General features: G+C 41.7%; 1 protein-coding gene across 3 annotated transcripts in view; it reads left to right on the plus strand.

Moving 5' to 3' along the window:
* ZNF407 (zinc finger protein 407) overlaps positions 1-18,580 on the plus strand; it is a 391,190-nt gene that overhangs the window by 18,875 nt on the left and 353,735 nt on the right. For all 3 annotated transcript variants that reach the window (XR_005884412.1, XM_040985129.1, XM_040985128.1), the window contains exons 2-3: positions 392-5,065; positions 9,872-9,986. Coding sequence is in view for 2 of the 3 variants with exons in the window: in XM_040985128.1 (XP_040841062.1) it covers positions 392-5,065; positions 9,872-9,986 (4,789 nt within the window). In the remaining variant the exon portion in view is untranslated. The remainder of the gene's footprint in view (positions 1-391; positions 5,066-9,871; positions 9,987-18,580) is intronic.

Genomic DNA, 18,580 nt, shown 5'->3' on the forward strand with positions numbered 1-18,580 from the left:
CATCCACCCATTGGTTTACTTCCCAAATGGCCATCATGGCCAGTGTTGGGCCAGGCTGAACACATCTGGGTCTCCCATGCCAGCGGCAGGCACCCAAGGCATGTGGGCCATTCTCCATTGCTTCCCTACGCCATTAACAGGCAGCTGGATCAGAAGTGGAGTGTCTGGGACACGAGCTGACCCTTGTGGGGTCCAGTGTCACAGGTGGTGGCTTACTGGTCCCCGTGGTGCTGCTTTCTGGTTCAGTAGTGGGGCATTCCCAAAGTCTGATTTTATCCTCTGCATTCAGGCTGATGACATTGCTGTTGGCTGATACGCTTCGAGTTAGTGTTTGTATGTGTTCATTTTCCTTATGGTCAAAGGCTTAATGCTGTTTTTCTTTACTTAATAGGTTATGAGTACCAAGTGAACCATCTCCATCACAAGAAAATCAATATTTTATTAATAATGGATTCTGAAAATAAGGTTGAGAATGATGAGGATGAGAATGTAAACAAAGAAGGAAAGGACTTGAGAAATATTCCATCCGCAGATGAAGCCAGTGGGCTTGTTTCTGATAAGATAGCAAATTCCTCTGAGATTTTCAAAAGCAAACGGCCATTTCCGGAATCTTCCCACTTTGACAGTATCATCGTGGAGGAAAACGAACATGCTTCCAAAAGAATGAAGCTAGAGGAAGCAGAGCCCCTTGAAAGTGGAGTGGGAGCCGCTCCTGGGCTCGTGGCGGCTGAGTGCTCGCTTCCGGAAGCAGGTGCTGTGGCAGAGGGGACTGCGCGGGAGGCCTTGCTCAGTGTGTGCACGGAGGGGGGCACGCCTTTTCCCAACACCCTCTCTCCTCCTGGAGACTGTAGCACGAGGGATGCTGTTTCTCTGAAGACAGACTCTGAGAAAAAGGCTCCCCTGGATTCAGACCAAGAACCTCCTGTCCCCCTGAGAGAAGTGAGTGTTGCTTGTACTGTTGGAACGCTAGACAGAGTTCCCCAGTGTAGCAGATGTGACTGCTCATTCTCTTCTCTTTCTGATTTGGAAAAACATGCCGACCGTCCCGGAGCACCGTCTAAGGAACAGGCCTGTTGCCAGTGCAACCCCAAAGCGGAGGGCAGCTCAGCCCTTCACCCGCAGGCCGGACATACACATGGGCCGCACAGAGTCTTTGCCTGCGATCTCTGTGGCTTTCAGTGTGCGGAAGAAAGCCTGCTGAGTGCACATTATCTTGGCAAAACGCATCTCCGGCGTCAGAACCTTGCTGCTCGAGGAGGGTTTGTGCAGATCTTAACCAAACAGCCTTTTCCTAAGAAGTCATGTACCATGGGAACCAAGAGTGTCCGAGCAAAAGCGAGGGCTTCCAAGGCAGTGGCAAAGCAGAGTGATTCCGAAGGGATGCGGAATACTGGGAGCAAATTGGAAGATGTCCGAGGCGGCGTTTCTGAGCAGAGTGGCGGCAGCAGCGAGCTGCTTGTGGAAATGACGCCATCCAGAAACACTCCGTCAGACCAGGTGCAGATTGTTGGAGAAGATGTATCTTCCCTTGACATGACTAGAAATCCTGAAAGCCAGAGGAAGAAGCTGGGAGCCTTAGCAGCCTCAGAGGGTCTCCTAGGTAAGCTGGAATCCACCAGAAATACTCAACAGACAGCGCACAATGTCGCCACGGTCTCAAGGCTGAGAACTGACCGCAGTGTCCTGATGCTGGGTAGCAGCTTTCGGCGACGGGGTGGTGCGTTCGCCTTGAAGGCTCAGGCCAAGAAAAGGTTTAACTTCTTGGGAATTAACAAGAGAGGTGCAAATGAAGCTCAGAGGATGTATTTGAAACACTTTAGAACACAGACAAGAGCAAATGACACAGAGTTGGTGCTGAACCATGTGGGCGTGAGCAGCAGTGTTCAGAATCCCCGTGCGACTACCTCAGCCCCCCAGGAAGGGACGCAAGACAAGAGCACCCCTGTCCTGGATCCCGTGCAGCCGGATTCCCTGACAGTGAGGCCGGCCTCTGACTGCCCCGTGACTGCCTGCACAGACTGTGGTCAGCTAGGCTCCAACAGGACAGACTTGGAAATCCATGTGCAAGAGTGCCATGCCAGGGAGATGAAGCACTGCTGCCAGTCCTGGGACTCGGCCAGTGCATCCAGGAGGGACGTGGCTGGCCATCTGCACGAGAGCCAGCGTCAGGAAGCTGCCTCTGTCCGCTGTCAGCGCTGCACGTTTGTCTCCCCGACGGACAGCGGGCTTGGAGAACACACGAGGGAGAGGCACAGTGCGAGCTTCCTTTGTACCCCTTGTCAGCTCTTCTCGTCTGAGAAAGACGTGAAAGAACACAAAGCAACTGAGCTGCACAGGAGCTCACTGGTTCAACGCAAGATTTCTCAGTCATTTAATAATGATGTGGATTTACAGACTTTGCCTGTAAATACTTTAGATTCAGAAAATGCAGAGGATTGCGTGAATGAGTCAGGAAAAGCAGCTCAGGAAGAACCTGTGGCATCCAGAGCAAGCCTTGGAAATGAAGTGAGGCACTTGAGTAAGCCTCAGTTTCAGTGTAAGAAGTGTTTTTATAAAACGAGGTCGTCCACTGTGCTCACAAGACACATTAAGCTTCGGCATGGTCAGGACTATCACTTTCTTTGTAAAGCATGTAACCTTTATTCCTTGAGCAAAGAGGGAATGGAAAAGCACATTAAAAGAAGCAAGCATCTTGAAAATGCTAAGAAAAATAATATTGGCTTAAGCTTTGAAGAATGTATTGAAAGGGTATGTATAGGTATGAATGAAAAGGAGTTGAGTGTTTCTGGAAACGGGATGCCTGAAGGCCATGCTGGGACTCAGTGCCAGGAGCAGCCCTGTGCTGAGAAGGGTATGCTGACTCCTAAGGAGCTCTCCCAGGCTGGTGTCATCACCAAAGAAGAGGGATTCACTCTGACCCCTACTCCAAAGAGAGGGAGACCCAAAGGCAGCATCTCCCGGACATGCTCACACTGTGGGCTCTTGGCCTCCAGTATTACCAATTTGACTGTTCATATTAGACGAAAACATAGTCACCAGTATAGCTATTTATGCAAAGTGTGTAAGTATTATACTGTAACTAAGGGAGATATGGAACGTCATTGTGCCACCAAGAAACATAAAGGGCGGGTAGAAATTGAGGCCAGTGGAAAGCAAAGTTCAGATATCATCGTTGGCCCTGAAGGGGGTCGCATTGAACCCTGCAGGAAGAATGTCAGTGCAGCAGGATTGACTGCAACCGAGCATGCTGGTAAGTTAACCGAGTCAGAGGCCTCTGTTTCTGAGAAGCCAGGAGATCCAGGGTGTGCACATCAGGCCCAAGTTGACGGTGAAGTTCAGTGTTTGGAGGGGGAAGTTATTGACAAGAAGAGGCAGGTGTCTGTAGAACCAGAAGAGCCTCTCCAGCAGGGTCCCGTTACAGGTGCGAGCGATAACAAGTGTCTGCACTGTGAGTTCAGTGCTCACTCTTGGGCTTCGCTCGAGCTGCATGTGAAGCGGAAGCACACAAAAGAGTTTGAGTTTTATTGCATGGCCTGTGATTACTACGCAGTGACTCGTCGGGAGATGACGCGGCATGCGGCCACTGAGAAGCACAAGGTGAAGAGGCAGTGTTATCTCAGCTCTTCCCGGGTGGAAGCAGATTCCACAGACATGTCCAGAAATGTCACTTCGCCAGAAGAGGAGCCTCAGCAGAACTCGGAGGGATTTCAAATGATTTCACACCAACCATCTGAGACACTGCAATCCAGAGGTTGTGCCGGTGGCCCTGTTGTAGATGAGAACGCCGATTTAGCTGTGTCTGAAGTCCTCTCTGCTCCTGACTCTGTGGGCATCGAGAGTGAGGAAGAGGCTGCTCTCAGTGAGGGCCACTCCTTTTGTCTGACTTTGCAGCCACCCCCAGACAAGGGTAAAGGAATTAAAACCGAGGAGATGGCTTCCCTTAATGCTTCTTCTAAGGATGATTCCCCAAGCCGATTTCAAAGTGAAAATTCAGGAAGCTGTGCTTTGGATTGTGAGGCAGCAAAGAACAATCCTGAAGTGCTGAATGCCGGTGTTGCAGATGTACATTGTGAGCAAGACGGAGGGAGCACGGGAGCTGGGGGAAGCCAAGTCCTTCCCAGACTGCCATGTGCTGGTGCGCAGGCTGGGGAGCGTCCGGCTCGGAGCCCCGCTCCTGCTGCAGTGAGAGCAGGCAGAGAGCACCTGATACCGGGTGGCAGGGGCCCAAACACGGTTGGGTGTGCACACAGTTTGGAGGGTTTGAAAGGTGTTCAAGAAAATTCTGTCCTGAAGAATAAGGAAATTCTGATAAATTCACAGCATGAAACTGAAATTGTTTTAGAAGATGGCCCCGCTTCTTCTGAAGGCACAGTTGAAAGCAGTGATGTTTATGAAACTGTAATCAGCATTGACGAGAAAGGGCAGGCTGTGTACAGGTGCAGTCGATTTGATTCCTCCATAGTACGAATAAAGAACCCTGAGGATGGTGAACCGTTAGAGCAGTCCGAGGAGGCTCTGGTGACAGGCGGAAGAGCAAGTGAGCTGCCCTTGAAGGACGGTGCCCAGGGCCTGAAGAGGAAGAAGCCTGAAGGCACCCCCTTCGGGGAGTCCACCCGGATTCGCTGTGATGATTGTGGCTTCTTAGCAGACGGCCTGAGTGGGCTCAATGTCCACATAGCCATGAAGCATCCTAGCAAAGAGAAACACTTCCATTGTCTGCTGTGTGGGAAATCCTTCTACACAGAAAGCAACCTCCATCAGCATCTGGCTAGTGCGGGTCACATGAGGAACGAACAGGCTAGCGTTGAAGAACTTCCCGAAGGTGGGGCCACCTTTAAGTGTGTCAAGTGTACAGAGCCCTTTGATTCCGAACAGAATTTATTTCTACATATTAAAGGACAGCATGAGGAGTTGCTACGGGAAGTGAACAAGTACATAGTGGAAGACACAGAGCAGATCAACCGTGAGAGAGAGGAAAACCAAGGAAATGTTTGCAAGTATTGTGGAAAGATGTGTCGAAGTAGCAATTCAATGGCGTTCCTGGCACACATCCGCACACACACAGGTAGGTAATCCAAGTCCCAAGCCTGTGAACCCAAAAAGCACAAATGAATGATTATGTTTGGGCGTTCTTTCCCAGGCAGACACAGGCCCGCCTGTGGGCCTTGCCCTGCGCTCGCTTCTCACTGCTCTGTGGTGCTCTGTGTGGGACAACCCTTGTTGACGCCTGACGTCTCCGAAGCTGCTTAAGCTTTAGTGATTCCAGAGGCAGCGTGGCAAGTCGCTGGCGAGTTTATGAAAATCCTAGTCCCTCTGATATCTTTGCTAAATGTTTGTCTTTTACAGATTTGCTTTTGAGTAAGTCATAAGTATTTAAGTTTCCCAATAAAATGGCACTCTGTTTTCAAACGACATGTTACTACTTAGGTAAAAATTTCTTACAATTGTAACGATTTATTGCCAGGTATTTTATATCCCAGTGTATAACTCCAGGCAACAAGATTCCATCTGCAAAGACCAAAGTTAGTTGGCGCTTTCTCAAAGTGAGGGGCCCTGGAGATGGGACTTCCTGGAGGCAGCTCCTGATTTAGGTTCTGTGCTCTGTCACGTTTAGTGTTTCATTGAATGTTTAATTTTTGGCAGAAATTTAAAAAAAAAACGTTTTTGGGGTAGAAAAGTGCATAAGCTACTGTTCTAAATTTATGTGAGAAGTCACTGCAGTGTTTCTGTGAACCTGTCACGCATTCTTTATGTTAAATAGACAGCTTTTCTACATCGTGGTGCAGTGCTTAGACAAGCTCTGTCTCTGTGGCTGAATTTATGAGTGGATTTGAATAATAAATTCACATTTCAATGAACAAATTTTCATTAAAACTGTATGGTTTATTTTTACTGTACTTTTAAATAATGGCTTATTATTAAAGCTATACTTTAGATTCATGCAGTTTTTAAAACTTTGCTGCATGGTTACAAGGAGGAAGACAAAAGAGTAAGAAGGGTGATTCAAGATAGATGTAAGTTTTTCATTAATGAGAGTTTCAGGGCAACCTGCACAAGATTAATGTAGGTAAATATAAACATTGCATTTTGATTCCAGCTCTCCTATGTAATAAAGCTGTTTTGTGGGGGAGCCCCAATATGTACCTGTTTGCTCTGTTGGTATGTCTGCCAGTACCTGGTTGCAGTTTACTTGCTGAAGTAACACCGTTTAGATATAAAGATTGTTTAGTACATAGAAAATATGTACTTTCTTAATATGCCCTCTTAAGGCAGATAAAATGGAATAAAACTAAGAAGAAGATGCTAATGGGGCTCTTTTTAGAATTCTTTATGCAACTGTCTGGTCAGGACATGTTGCTTATAATTGATGTGTCCATTACTTGAATTCTCTTGTAATTATAGTCAATAAGTCTTGTAAATGTGTTAAAGCTCACTAAAAGCATACAAATTCAAGAACCGACTAAGGCTAATAATTTAAAATAATCAATGTAGGCATTTCAGCACTTAATTTCCCTTGTGTGTTGATAGCTGATCATTCTTAATCCATTAAGATTTATTTAGTCGTTTACAATGCAAAATAGGTTTGCACTGGTCACTTGTGCCATTTGAAAATGTCCACCAGGTTAAGTGCAGAATGTAGTCCATTAGTCTTCCTTGACTATATGTATTAATTGCATTTAAAATCAAGTTAATGTGGATGTGAAAGTGAGGTAACTATCAATATGTGACAGAGTAACCCTACTTATATAAGTTACATCATTGATTGTAACATTTAGTAAAAGTTAGCATACTTTTTTTTTTAATCCTGTATTGGCTTTATCAGTAAGTACATTTTTATTGTGTTTTGAAGCACCACAAAAAACGCCATTTCTGGACACAAAATAACAGTCTGCCATTTCAGTTTTGCAAGTCAATTTTTGGAGGAAGTTGTTCTTGAGGTTTTAATCCAAGGATTTTTATTTTTTTTTTCCAGCGTGTCTTAAAATGAATTGCTTTTCTGAAAGTTTGCTTATGTCCATGGGACAGTGATGCAGGGTCTGTTATTAATGGATGACTGGAAAAGGGCTTACTCTTCCAATCTCCGTTTTCATATTTTGTGATTTACTATATGTTTTACGTGATCTTCCCCCCCCCCCCCCTTCTTTAGCAGGAAGAAAGCAGCAGTGTAGAAAACAGATGAGTTTGGGTTATCAAGAAATGTAGGGCTGAAGTATCCCAGGTTTTCCCATACTTCAGCTGGTCTGTGGAACCGCAGGGTCTGAAGGAATGGTCTTTCCCTTCACATTAGTACCATAGGGAGAGACTGGTTAACTTACCAGAACTACTTTGACTTTGAGGTCTGGCAGTTTTTTGACTCAGTGTGTAACTGTTTAGAAGACAAGGAGAATTAATTTGTAGATTGTAGACTTGAAGCGCAGGGGCCTTCGCTGCTCCTCTGTCACACCCCACTGTAATTGGCCCTCAGTGTAATTATTTGTTGAGTGCTGAATGAATGATTGGCATTTTCAAACGTTAGTGATGATAATAGAATTCAGGTTATGGTTAAGAGGCATTAGATGATGGGCATATGTATTTTATCTCATTCCTCAAAGAACTGAAAGCTTCTGTTTTTATTTTGAATGTAAATATAACATGCAAATATGCAGGAATTGGTCATTGAGAATGCCCTTCTGAGTAAAGGCTTAGGTTTTATAGTCTTTGGAATTCCTTTTGAGAGATCGTAAGATATGAGACAGAGGGCCTCTGTAGTTTTTCTGCTCCAGAGAAACCTCCCAGACCTAGTGAGTATAATGCTGTTTCACAGAATGGGGCTATTTGAAATGATGTTGAAGGTTTATGATAATAAAAATAACCTGAGAGAAAAAAAATTTAGTGACACTCTGTGTTACTGATTTTGCCCAGTGAGTGCTCTACCTGGATTTATTTTGGACATGAAGGTAACCAGTTGGGGGAAGAAGCACCAGTTTCCTTTCTTAGACCGTGTCTCCTCCCCTAGCCGAGAAAGGAGCTCAGATCACCTGGTTGAAACGCTGGGAAGAGTAGTCAAGGCCTTAGCGATTCTGATTCTAGTATTCTCGGCAGGCCAGGCAGCGATGGAAACCTGCGCAAGTTGAGTCTGATGCACAGTGCGCTGAGGGCATTAGGTTCTCCACGGCACGTGTTTGCATGGGACCATCCCGTGTGCAAAGTGATGCTCAGGTCGCAGAGAGCTGCCGTCCTGTTGCCGGAGCTGTGACAGCCATGCGGGAGCTTCCTCCTCTTTGTTTAGAATCCCGATATTATGGTTAATTAATAATTCCTCCATTGCCCTGTTATCTTTAAGTACAAGTTAATTAGTTCACCTCAGTTTTTTTTTTTTCTCTCTCTTTTTCGGCACAAGTCTCTTCATAGAATTTTTTTTGCCAGATGTGATGCTCCAAAGTAGTGACAGACTTAGTTTTATCAGAGTCATTTAAATAAGCTGTAGTTTCTAATGTGATTGATAGAATGTGAGTTCTGTGAGCTGTAATCTCTACTTGCTTTTGACATTTAAACATATAAACCTGAGTGGATGGAACCATTCAGGTGCTAAATGTATTTTAAAGCTACTTCTAACAGTAGAAATGGAAGTATTAAGAGATCTGGCTTCATTGTCATTGAACTGTGAAATATTCAACCTTGTCTCCCTGTGCTTAGTACTGTTGACTTTTTTATTTCTGTTGGAAGATTAAAATTAAATGCTTCACTTTTTTTTTGTCAGCTTTTTGGAATTAAATTGAAATTTAAGACTGAGATTTTTTACTGAGTGCTTCAATTTCAACAAAGTATTCTTGGAAGGGCACTGTACAAAGGCTCATTGATCACAGAAGATTTATTGTAATTTTTTATTTGAATTCTTTTTGTATGTTTATTAAAGTGCCTATATTCCATATCCTATCTAAATATATTAGAAGATATGCACTAAGTATGATATAAAGAGTCTGGAAACCTTGAATTGGCTTGAACTATGTTTTTTTCTTCTTCAAGATGATGAGTTATTTGTTTGAACATGTGCTGGTTAGAAAATCAGAAGTGCGTGTGCGTGTGTCCGTAAATCTGTGAATTCTGTTCCTCAGCAGTGTGCTCTCTCACTTGTGTGGTCACTTGTTATCTAACAGTACATTCCACTTAAAGTCTTGGCTATTAGCGATGGCAAGTTTGCTGACTTTGAAATATTGTATTTTCTTATTTCTTAGTACAGTTTAATCTCGTTTCTTTATGAAATGAATAGTTTACCTTATGTGTTGAAGTGTCCAGGGTGTCAGTACTTTGAATCTGTGGAAGCATCCCAGAACTTTGGCGATAAAAGCATAACTTATCTACTGCATGATCATACTTTGAGTATTATTAAAATAATAATATGGCAGATCATTTGAGATCAGTCCAGCAAAAATCCTGGCTATCCCTGATATGAAAAAATGCAAAGCTAGGGAGATGTGAGGAGCTGGCTGCTGACAGATGTGCTTGATGAAAAATAGAAATATACTTTGAAAACTAGCTCCCCTGTTCATTTTTGTCTTTAAAGTGTTCCATTTTAAATATTGAATGACTTTAAGATTTTGACAACTTATAAGAAAATTAATTTAAATGATTTAGCTCATTGTATTTATAATATCACTCAGCAATGTAGTTTTGGTTTTAAGGGTTAGAAATGTTATTGAAAGATGGGAATACTCACTGACATACAGTGCTCTGGTGGAATAAGAATGGAAAAAGGTCTAAGTCATAGGTGAATCCAAGTATTACATTTTGGGGATAGAATTCCTTAATTAGATTAAAGATATGATCTAAGATTAAGCCTTCATTTTTTAAGCTAATATATTCAGATTAGATTCTAATCATATTTACTCAGGATCGAAACCATTCAAGTGCAAGATATGCCATTTTGCAACAGCTCAACTTGGAGATGCCAGAAACCATGTGAAGCGGCACCTTGGGATGAGAGAGTACAAGTGCCACATCTGTGGGTGAGTGTCTGGGACCAGGGGGTACAAGTGCCACATCTGTGGGTGAGTGCCTGGGACCAAGGAGTGCAAGTGCCACATCTGTGGGTGAGTGCCTGGGACCAAGGAGTGCAAGTGCCACATCTGTGGGTGAGTGCCTGGGACCAAGGAGTGCAATTGCCACATCTGTGGGTGAGTGCCTGGGACCAAGGAGTGCAAGTGCCACATCTGTGGGTGAGTGCCTGGGACCAGCGATCTGGTGCAGAATGGCCATTGTTTCGGATTCAGAACGGATAGGAGGAAGAGGGCTGCAGTTGTGTGTGCAGATCCTCTTTCCCATTGTTATGGTAAATTCCTTCAACACGGCTATGACATTCCTCTCCCACTTCTAATCCTGTACTGAAGATGAGCAATTTTATGGGCTACAAGGTCAATTTGAACCTGTAATCTGTAAATTGACTAAATTATAGGATGTTCATTCACATTGCCAGAGAGAACTATAAATTCTGTTTAAAGACATAAAAAAATACGTAATATAGCTTTAGGGCATACATGTATATATATATATATATATATATATATATACTGCTTTATTTTTAATCACATTAATGAGTCTTTGGATCTGTTGGATGTATTTTGTAAGGAAAAAACTTAAAAATATTTCATTTAAGATGGCTAGTTACTGATGACAGAAAAAAGCAGTTATGATATTTTTTGTAACTTCAATTGACGTTTCAGTGACTAATCATTCACAGTGTTTGTCTTTCAAATGTGTTGCACATAATAAAAAGTGCTGAGATGCCTTAATTGCAAAATTGATTAATTTAGCAGCCATGCTGAAGAGGTTTTAAGATGCTGAGATGTGTATGGTATATCAAAGGACACTCAGAGGTGGGTTTTTGTACCCTACTTCTGATTAAAGCATATATATTACTCTTATTGAATTAGAGAAATTAGTAAATGTATCATCTAAAACATTGAATGTGAAGGCTGAGGGATGTGGCATTCTCCTGGCTAATTCACACAGTTCCATAGGTGTGATTAAATCATGCCATGTGCACACTACAGAGTTGTGTTTGAAGTGGTGATTCTTGAGCTTCCTACTCTCACGTAAATATGTCTGAAACAGAACAGACTCCGCCCTGTGCTGGACAGCTCCTTTGATCCCTGGAAGCAGTGGTGTTTTCTAATCCTTGCGATAGTTTAACAATAACTTTGTGAGCAGTTTATGAACCGTGGTCTGTGATTTATTCATTGGCTCAGTGACTTGCTGCTAAAGTAAATGAAGATGAACCTTTGCCCTAAAGGCCCCTGAAGATGATGGGGGAATGAGTTTTGTTACTACTAATTTTAGCTGGGGGTGGGGTGGGGCGGTGGTCAAGTGCCAGATGGCTCATTTTAATTGCTGGAGGCCTTAGAATTATAAAAGATATCTCATTTGTAGTTTTTATTGAGTATGAGTAATAGGAACGCAGGCCCGGACTCCAGGGAGAATTGCTGTTCAGTGCCAGTAAGCACTTTCTTTCTCATTTCTGAGAAATAAGTAAATGTTTTGCTTATATTCTGTTCATCACAGTCTAATTTCACTCATTTTTCTTAAATTACTAAGACACTGGGAAAAGAAACCTTGAGAAAGCAGTTTCTGACATGTATGGCATTGTTGTGTAATTTCAACACTACACACTCTGCTCAATGGTTTACCCTGTGTGACTGAAATGTTGCACTAGTAGCGTATATTGGATTCTCAAGATACAGACTTATATTTGAATTGTACATTGAGAGCTCTGTGTATGTAGGAGAACAATCCAAGATTCCAAAATTGGAAGTCATAGATATGGTGGCCGTTACATTTCATCTTATATGAAATAATAGTTCTCTCTTTTAAAAAATCAATTTGATTTCGCGTTTTTAGGGTCATGATTTTCACTGAGTGGATAGTTCTGAAGTGAGCCATAAGTTCTAAAGGATTGTGGTAAACTGATCTGTGTAGTTGAGACGGAACAGTGGTGAGTCAGGTAATTTGATGTTAAAGAAAAGGCATCAAAAGCTTATTCAGCATTTCATGTGTTTCAAGTGATTTTGACAGGGTACAGGTTAAAAATTAAGGTAGAAGACAAAAAGAATGCAAGGTTGGCTGCCAGGTTTGTGGCTTGCGAGGACATTAGTACATTAATATCATTGACAATGTCAATTCATTATCATTGATGGCTCAATAATCATAGAAATGCTCAGAGGGCCTATTAGTTCCTGAATATAAGCCGTGCATACTGCATTTCTTCATTAGCCTTAATTGCTGTAAATTTTACCTTCTACAAAACCATGCTTTCTAAGGTGAAGGGGTCTTTGAGGAACATTAACTCCGTAATTTTGTCACAAACAGAAGGCTCTGCACTGTTTTCTTCAATAACTAATACCATAGTCTGTCTTTTAGAATCTTATTAATGACCTCTTCACTATATTTGAGTTGTGAGAAGTTATCTCTCACCTAGTCCTGAGTCCATGATAATATATGCGCGATGATCAAGGGAGGCTGATTTAAAAGAAAAATCACTGCGGTGGCATGCTCCTGGTTTCTTCACCAGCTCTTTGTTTTCTTAAAGGCAAATATTTTTGTGTGTGAACTGATGGGAAACAACAAAGTGTATGTTTTGTCCAATGGAGTTTCCTATTAATTTTTGAATTATTGCGATTTTGGCCCTTTTCCACATTTTTAGAAGAGGGATTGTGATGTGTGTCCTCCATTTTCCACTGAGACTGAGTTTAGGGTTGATTGTGCATTGGCACTGCTTTAGTAAACGCTGTTTAAACTTTTTTTTTTCGTTTTGACTGTACTTTTAATTTCAGTGTAGTTTATAAAACAAACATTATGATGCAATACAGAGTTCCCTAATATCCAATACCCAGCTTTCCCTGTTGCTAATGTCTTATATTAGTGGTTTTGTATTTGTCACAATCTATAAACTGTATCCCGCTTTCCTTATTATTCCCATGTCATTAGTATAGCGTGATTGTCACAGTTAATAAACCTCTTCGACATTTTATCTAAGTTTCTGGATCTGTGTTGATTCTCTTGGAGAGGTGAAGTGGTTTTTTCTTTTGTTTTTTGTTTTTTGAGTGCAGGTAGGTGATAATGTAGCCTCCTAACCTGTTACTATGTTTGTTTGTTTTTAAGATTTATTTATTTTAATTTGAAAGGCAGATTTACAGAGAAGAGAGAGTAAATCTTGCATCCGCTGGCTTGCCCTCCAAATGGTCAGATGGAGCTGAATCCAAGCTGGGGAGGATGAATTCTAAGATGTCTTTCTCCTCATTTGTTGATGTACTTTAGCTGCAGTGTGTCCTGGCTTTGCCTAACTTTAGAAAAAGAAGCTAAAGGTAGTAGATTTCCATTCTTTTTTGGTACTTAAGACTCAGACTTCAGGACTTAACTGTTTTACTGAAGGTCTTCTAATGATATGGGAAAAATGTCAGGCATGTTATTGCTTTGCATTTCACATTGTAGCTGCTTGTTACAGAGGGCCATATGTAATGGTCATTTTAGTTTCATTTTCAGGAAGAACAGTTTTTTGATTCAATTCTGTTTTTAGTGTTTTTCTTGCATCTGCATAAAATCAAAGAAGGGATTTTACAGAATATACATTTATTAATATTTAGGCATTTACTGGGTAGTTTTCATAAAAATATATGGGTTTGACATATGAGGATTAGTGGAAAGGAAAGGGCAGATAATAGCATCCCTAGATAGAAGTTAATCATTTTATATTTAAAAATAGGCCACAGAAAAATTTTACTAACTCCCTGGTCTCTATTTTTTCTAATGGTCAAAAATTTAAAAATCTCAGTGAGTCATTTTACATACTGTGTTTTACTGAGGCCTCTGAAGTTTATGAGTGTAAAATGGTACCTAGAATTCTCTCAGTAGTAGTGCTTGTGCTGTGCTTAGTGGTTTAGTAAATGTGTTCATGAATGCTCAGTTCATCCGTTGGTCCGTTGGTGAGTGAAGCTCATGTGTAGCATCCCCATTTGGCAGGTGGAAAGCTCGGGTTTCTGAGTGTTTTTAGTGATGGACTGAGGTTACTAATAGCGGTGGACCGTTGCTTGTCTTCTGTTTTAGCTGTTCTTTTTCCTTATTGTTCATTTTGTTTTATCTCCTGTTTTCTGTTACTGATTGGCATGTTATAAATGTCCTACTTACTCCATGAGCTAATTTCATTTTCTGTTTTTGCTCAGATTTGTGTTCTTTTATAAAATTACACAGTGTTTTACTTTCACATTCTGTTGCTTACTTTTTAATCTCTGTCTCATTTTCTCCACTTTTCGTTATTTACTTCCTATTCTCCTCCATGTATTGATAATTTATAGCATTTACTTGAAGGTTTAGAGATTGAACATATTTTTGTGACATAAATTGGGGCTAAAATTTATATCATCTTTGTTATGATATAAAATTTATATCATTTTGTTACATCATCTTTTCTTTATGATCAAAGGGATAAAATATAAAAATTTGGATTGTTTTTGCTTCTCAGTTCTAGTTATTCTGAAAAAGTAATGGAAAACCAGTAATTGGCCTAGGATTTCAGTGACTGCAGCAGAAGAGGTATCTCTCGGATGCCATTGTCAGACCGCAGAGCCCAACATAGCTCGCCTTAGAGATTGCACTGCTTGCTGAACTGTCTCCCTGTGTCTGATGTTGGTTTCCGTGTGCAATGTCAAATAACTGAGTAGCACTTACTTAGGAGAAAAAAGTATTTTTGAATACTCTAGATTCATAAGTACCCAGACATTTTTGAATTGTATATTAATGTGCTTATGAGCTGTTTATTCCTGGTTAAAGAAACCTTAAATGGAAAGTTACTAATGCATTAAAAGTCTTTCTCTCGCTCGCTCTCTCTGTGTGTGTGGCATTACCTAGTTTTTGTGCATTAGAAGGGATCTCTATGTAGATGATTATAATGTCACTTTCTGACCTTTGCAGCTTGAATAATTGTAAATCATTGCTTCATAACGTGTCAGAGAATGTCTGTACTCGGCAATTAAATGGCAGAATATAATAGACCAAATTATTGCCTGTCATGTTTTCAACAACACAGTTAGTATTTGAGTTACACTTAATCATTACGTGCATTAGCAACTTCATTGGAATCCAGCTTCAGGCTGAGCATGAAATACATTACATTATTTAAACCTCTAATGGTAGAAGTCATTTATTTGTGTTGAAGTGTACAACATGCAGAGTTTCATAAAGCAAGGAACACTTGAGAGCTTAATTTATCCAAATCAAAGTCTAAATGCAGATAAACACAAGTGGCAAAAATTAGTAATTTTTATAGGCTGGAAATATTTAAAAATACATGGTTGTGGGTAATTGTAGGCAGCAGGAATAAATTAAAATCACTATTTTTAGTCTGCTCTGGAAACTAAAGCTGTGTATACCTAAATCATTAAAAGCACCATGGAATTACATTTTTAGTTGAACAATTAATTACACCCATCATATTCACAGATCTATCTAAATAAAATAAGTATTTGGTTCAGCTGCTTGTTTTGGTTTAAGAGCTATAGATAGAAAAAATTTGTTTTATATCATGGCATAGATTATGCTTGTAATAGTATTGTAAAAAAGCATTTAAATCAAAATATTCTTATTATAAAGGATATATATTTTATCTATATAGTGTTTTGTTGCTTTTTATTTTTTTCTTCAGTGTGAAAATCTTAACATGCTATGTAATTATTGCTGTCTTTTCCTGCCAGTTAAGAGTACAAAATTAGCATTATTCTTTTATTGTTCTGATGCTACATTCTTTGAAATACATTTTAAGTAATGACTAATTATTTAAAGTATTTTTATATACAAATCATATCATTTGGAAATCCATGAGATATCTTGGTTATGGCAGTCAAGTAGAAAGCTAACTGTCTCAGTTAAGATTCTACTATGTTTTCCAGTGACCTGTCTTGTCAGTTCAGCAGGGAGTTGGGTGAGGTTGGGGTGATGGAGTGGAACTTGAGGGGAGGCGTTCAGCCTCTCTTGCTTTTGTCACGGTCTTTTCTAGTGGTAGTATTAAGTTTTTGTTACGGCAGTGTGGGGGTCACAGATTTATTCCAGAGACAATAAGTATCATCTGCCTACAACAAAATAGAAACAAAACAGCATCATTCTTGGTGTTGTAGTTGGAAAGCTGGCCTTTGTGTCCACGGTCTGCTCCAGTGAAACAGTCCTGTCCTGAGGCCCAGGTGGTATATTGCTAGGATACTGTGACCCTGCTCTGCTTTTACCCCAGTGGGGTACTGGAGGGTAGCCCCTCTGGCTTCCTTCACCTGTTCTTTGATGTGTACTCCTTGTTGGCCTTTACAAGGTCCTTGTTGATAACTTGTGGAGTATTTGTGTTCACCTTATTTGAAAGGTGGAGATAGGGAGGAGAAAGAGAATGCAGAGGTCTTCTGTTTGTTGGCTTACTCCCCAAAAGCCTGCAGAAGCCAGGAGCCCTGGCCTTGGTCTGTCTCCCGTGTTGGTGACAGGGTCCCAAGCACTTGAACCGTCATCTACTGCATCCCAGGATGCGTGTTAGCAGCGAGTAGGAGAGGCACAGGAAATGGAGGTAAAAGGGCAGCACGGCTGTTGTTTTACTCTTTCTTCCCTCACTTCTCGTTCAGTGTTCTGTGTGGGCACAGTGACAGCGTAGCTCCCAGGCCTGTGGTTATGTGCTTCCCAGAGGGAGATGCAGGACAGTGCCTGGTGAGGAGCTGCTTCAGCAGTGGGCACGATCGAGAGGGACCCCCTCACTACTGAGGGGCAGCAGGAACATGAAAGTGCTGGCACGTAGGTTCGGTTGGAACTGGTCCTTGACGCTGAGAGGATGTTTGCAAGGCCAATGTGAGCATTTTTGCCAGAGAAAACCAAGGAGTGTGAGAGTGAAAGTACTGAGGAGTGAAGCCGAAGGGAAGTGGAATGGTGGTAGCATTTTGAGTGTGAGTGCTGCCAGAAATTCCTCAAGTGCGTGTGACCAGGTGTGGGACCTTCAGTCCTGGTGGGTGCTAGTGCTGTGCTAGTGTTTACGATTCAGGAGATCGAAGCAGTGCTTGCCACATGTCTTAGGCAAGGATTGCCCAGTCTCCGGGCATTTGAGGAAGCACTTCCCGTGCTGGGTAACATTTGCTGGGAGGGGAATGAGAGGCAGACACACAAGGAGCAGAGCTGGCGATGGATTCCACTGTGGACGCTTGTGTGTTCAGGGTTTACAGCTGCAATTCAGCACTGCCAGAAGCTAAGCTGAATGGTCAAGGGGACAGCGTCAGGGGTAGCTGTGTGAGGTTGGCAGGGTGCTCTTCTCTGCTGTCACTCCATTTTCACCTGTGCCACTTCTTTCCTTTCTCTGCATTCTGGTCAGTGGATAGGTTGTGGAGAGAGCCAGTGGGAAGAGAATTACTGTGGTAGAGCCTTGCAAGTAGACAAGGCCTATTACTCTAAGAGAAGTTCATTATTTGTAATACTCATTGGGGTTGTTACTGATTTGGATAATTGTAATGAAAACAGGTTGATAACTGTTCCATATAACTTGATGTAGTTTAGTTCCAGATAATAAGTAAAAGAACATGTACAGAACCTGGCACGGTAGCTTAGTGCTTCAAGTCCTCGCCTTGCACGCGCTGGGATCCCTTATGGGTGCCGTCTTGTACCCCAGCTGCTCCACTTCCCATCCAGCTTCCTGCTTGTTGCCTAGGAAAGCAGAAGAGGACAGCCGTGGGACCCTGTACCCATGTGGGAGATCCAGAAGAAACTCCTGGCTTCTGATCGGCTCAGCTTTGGTCATTGATTCCGCTTGGGGAGTGAACCAGTGGATGGAAGATCTTTTTCTCTGTCCCTCCTTCTCGCTGTAAATCTGACTTCCCAATAAAAAGAAATAAATCTTAAAAAAAAGGGCATGCACAAGTATGTAGCTATATTATGTCTGCATGAACCTAATAATGTTGAAAGTGGCTGCTGGAATTGTTTTCATATCCACTTTAACTGAACAAGGCATCTACATAGGTATAGGAAACAATTAAAAATATACAAGAAGTATAGTTTGTGTGGTACTGTTATCCTTGGGTCTTTTGTTTGTTTCTTACTGCTTTTATGGTTTCTGTCTCCATGGTATTCTCCGCGCAGCCTCAGTTCACTCCGTTCGTCCTGTGAGACCCTAACTCCCCACCTTCGCTGTGTCATGTGTTTTAGTTGTACCAAGTCTTTGTTGTCTAAGTATCAAAATACTAAGTCCCAAGCACTTTTAGTGCCACTTTCCAGATACATGAATTCTTTTTTAAAAAAGTCATTTTTGGTTTGCTATTCCTTTTGTGTTTTGTACAGTGTAATTTACTGCTGAGGCATTATAGAAATATTTTGAGCTGGACCAAAGGATAGTTGAATGACCCATGAAGGGTTAATTTGAGTCATAATTATGCTGTCAGATATACATGTGGTTCATGGGGAACTAGAAAAGTCTTTTTATAAAATCTGTCTGAATGTAAGGCCCTCTCTTTAATCTACTTTAAAAGTGCTGCTGTAAATGAAATGGGCAAAAATGTCTCATGTTGTTAGCACATCTGGTAATTGTCATTATAATATTAGGAAG

The sequence above is a fragment of the Ochotona curzoniae genome, unplaced genomic scaffold (genome assembly GCF_017591425.1).
Source record: "Ochotona curzoniae isolate NIBS_2020 unplaced genomic scaffold, NIBS_Ocur_1.0 contig_43, whole genome shotgun sequence".
Taxonomy (NCBI): Eukaryota; Metazoa; Chordata; class Mammalia; order Lagomorpha; family Ochotonidae; genus Ochotona; species Ochotona curzoniae.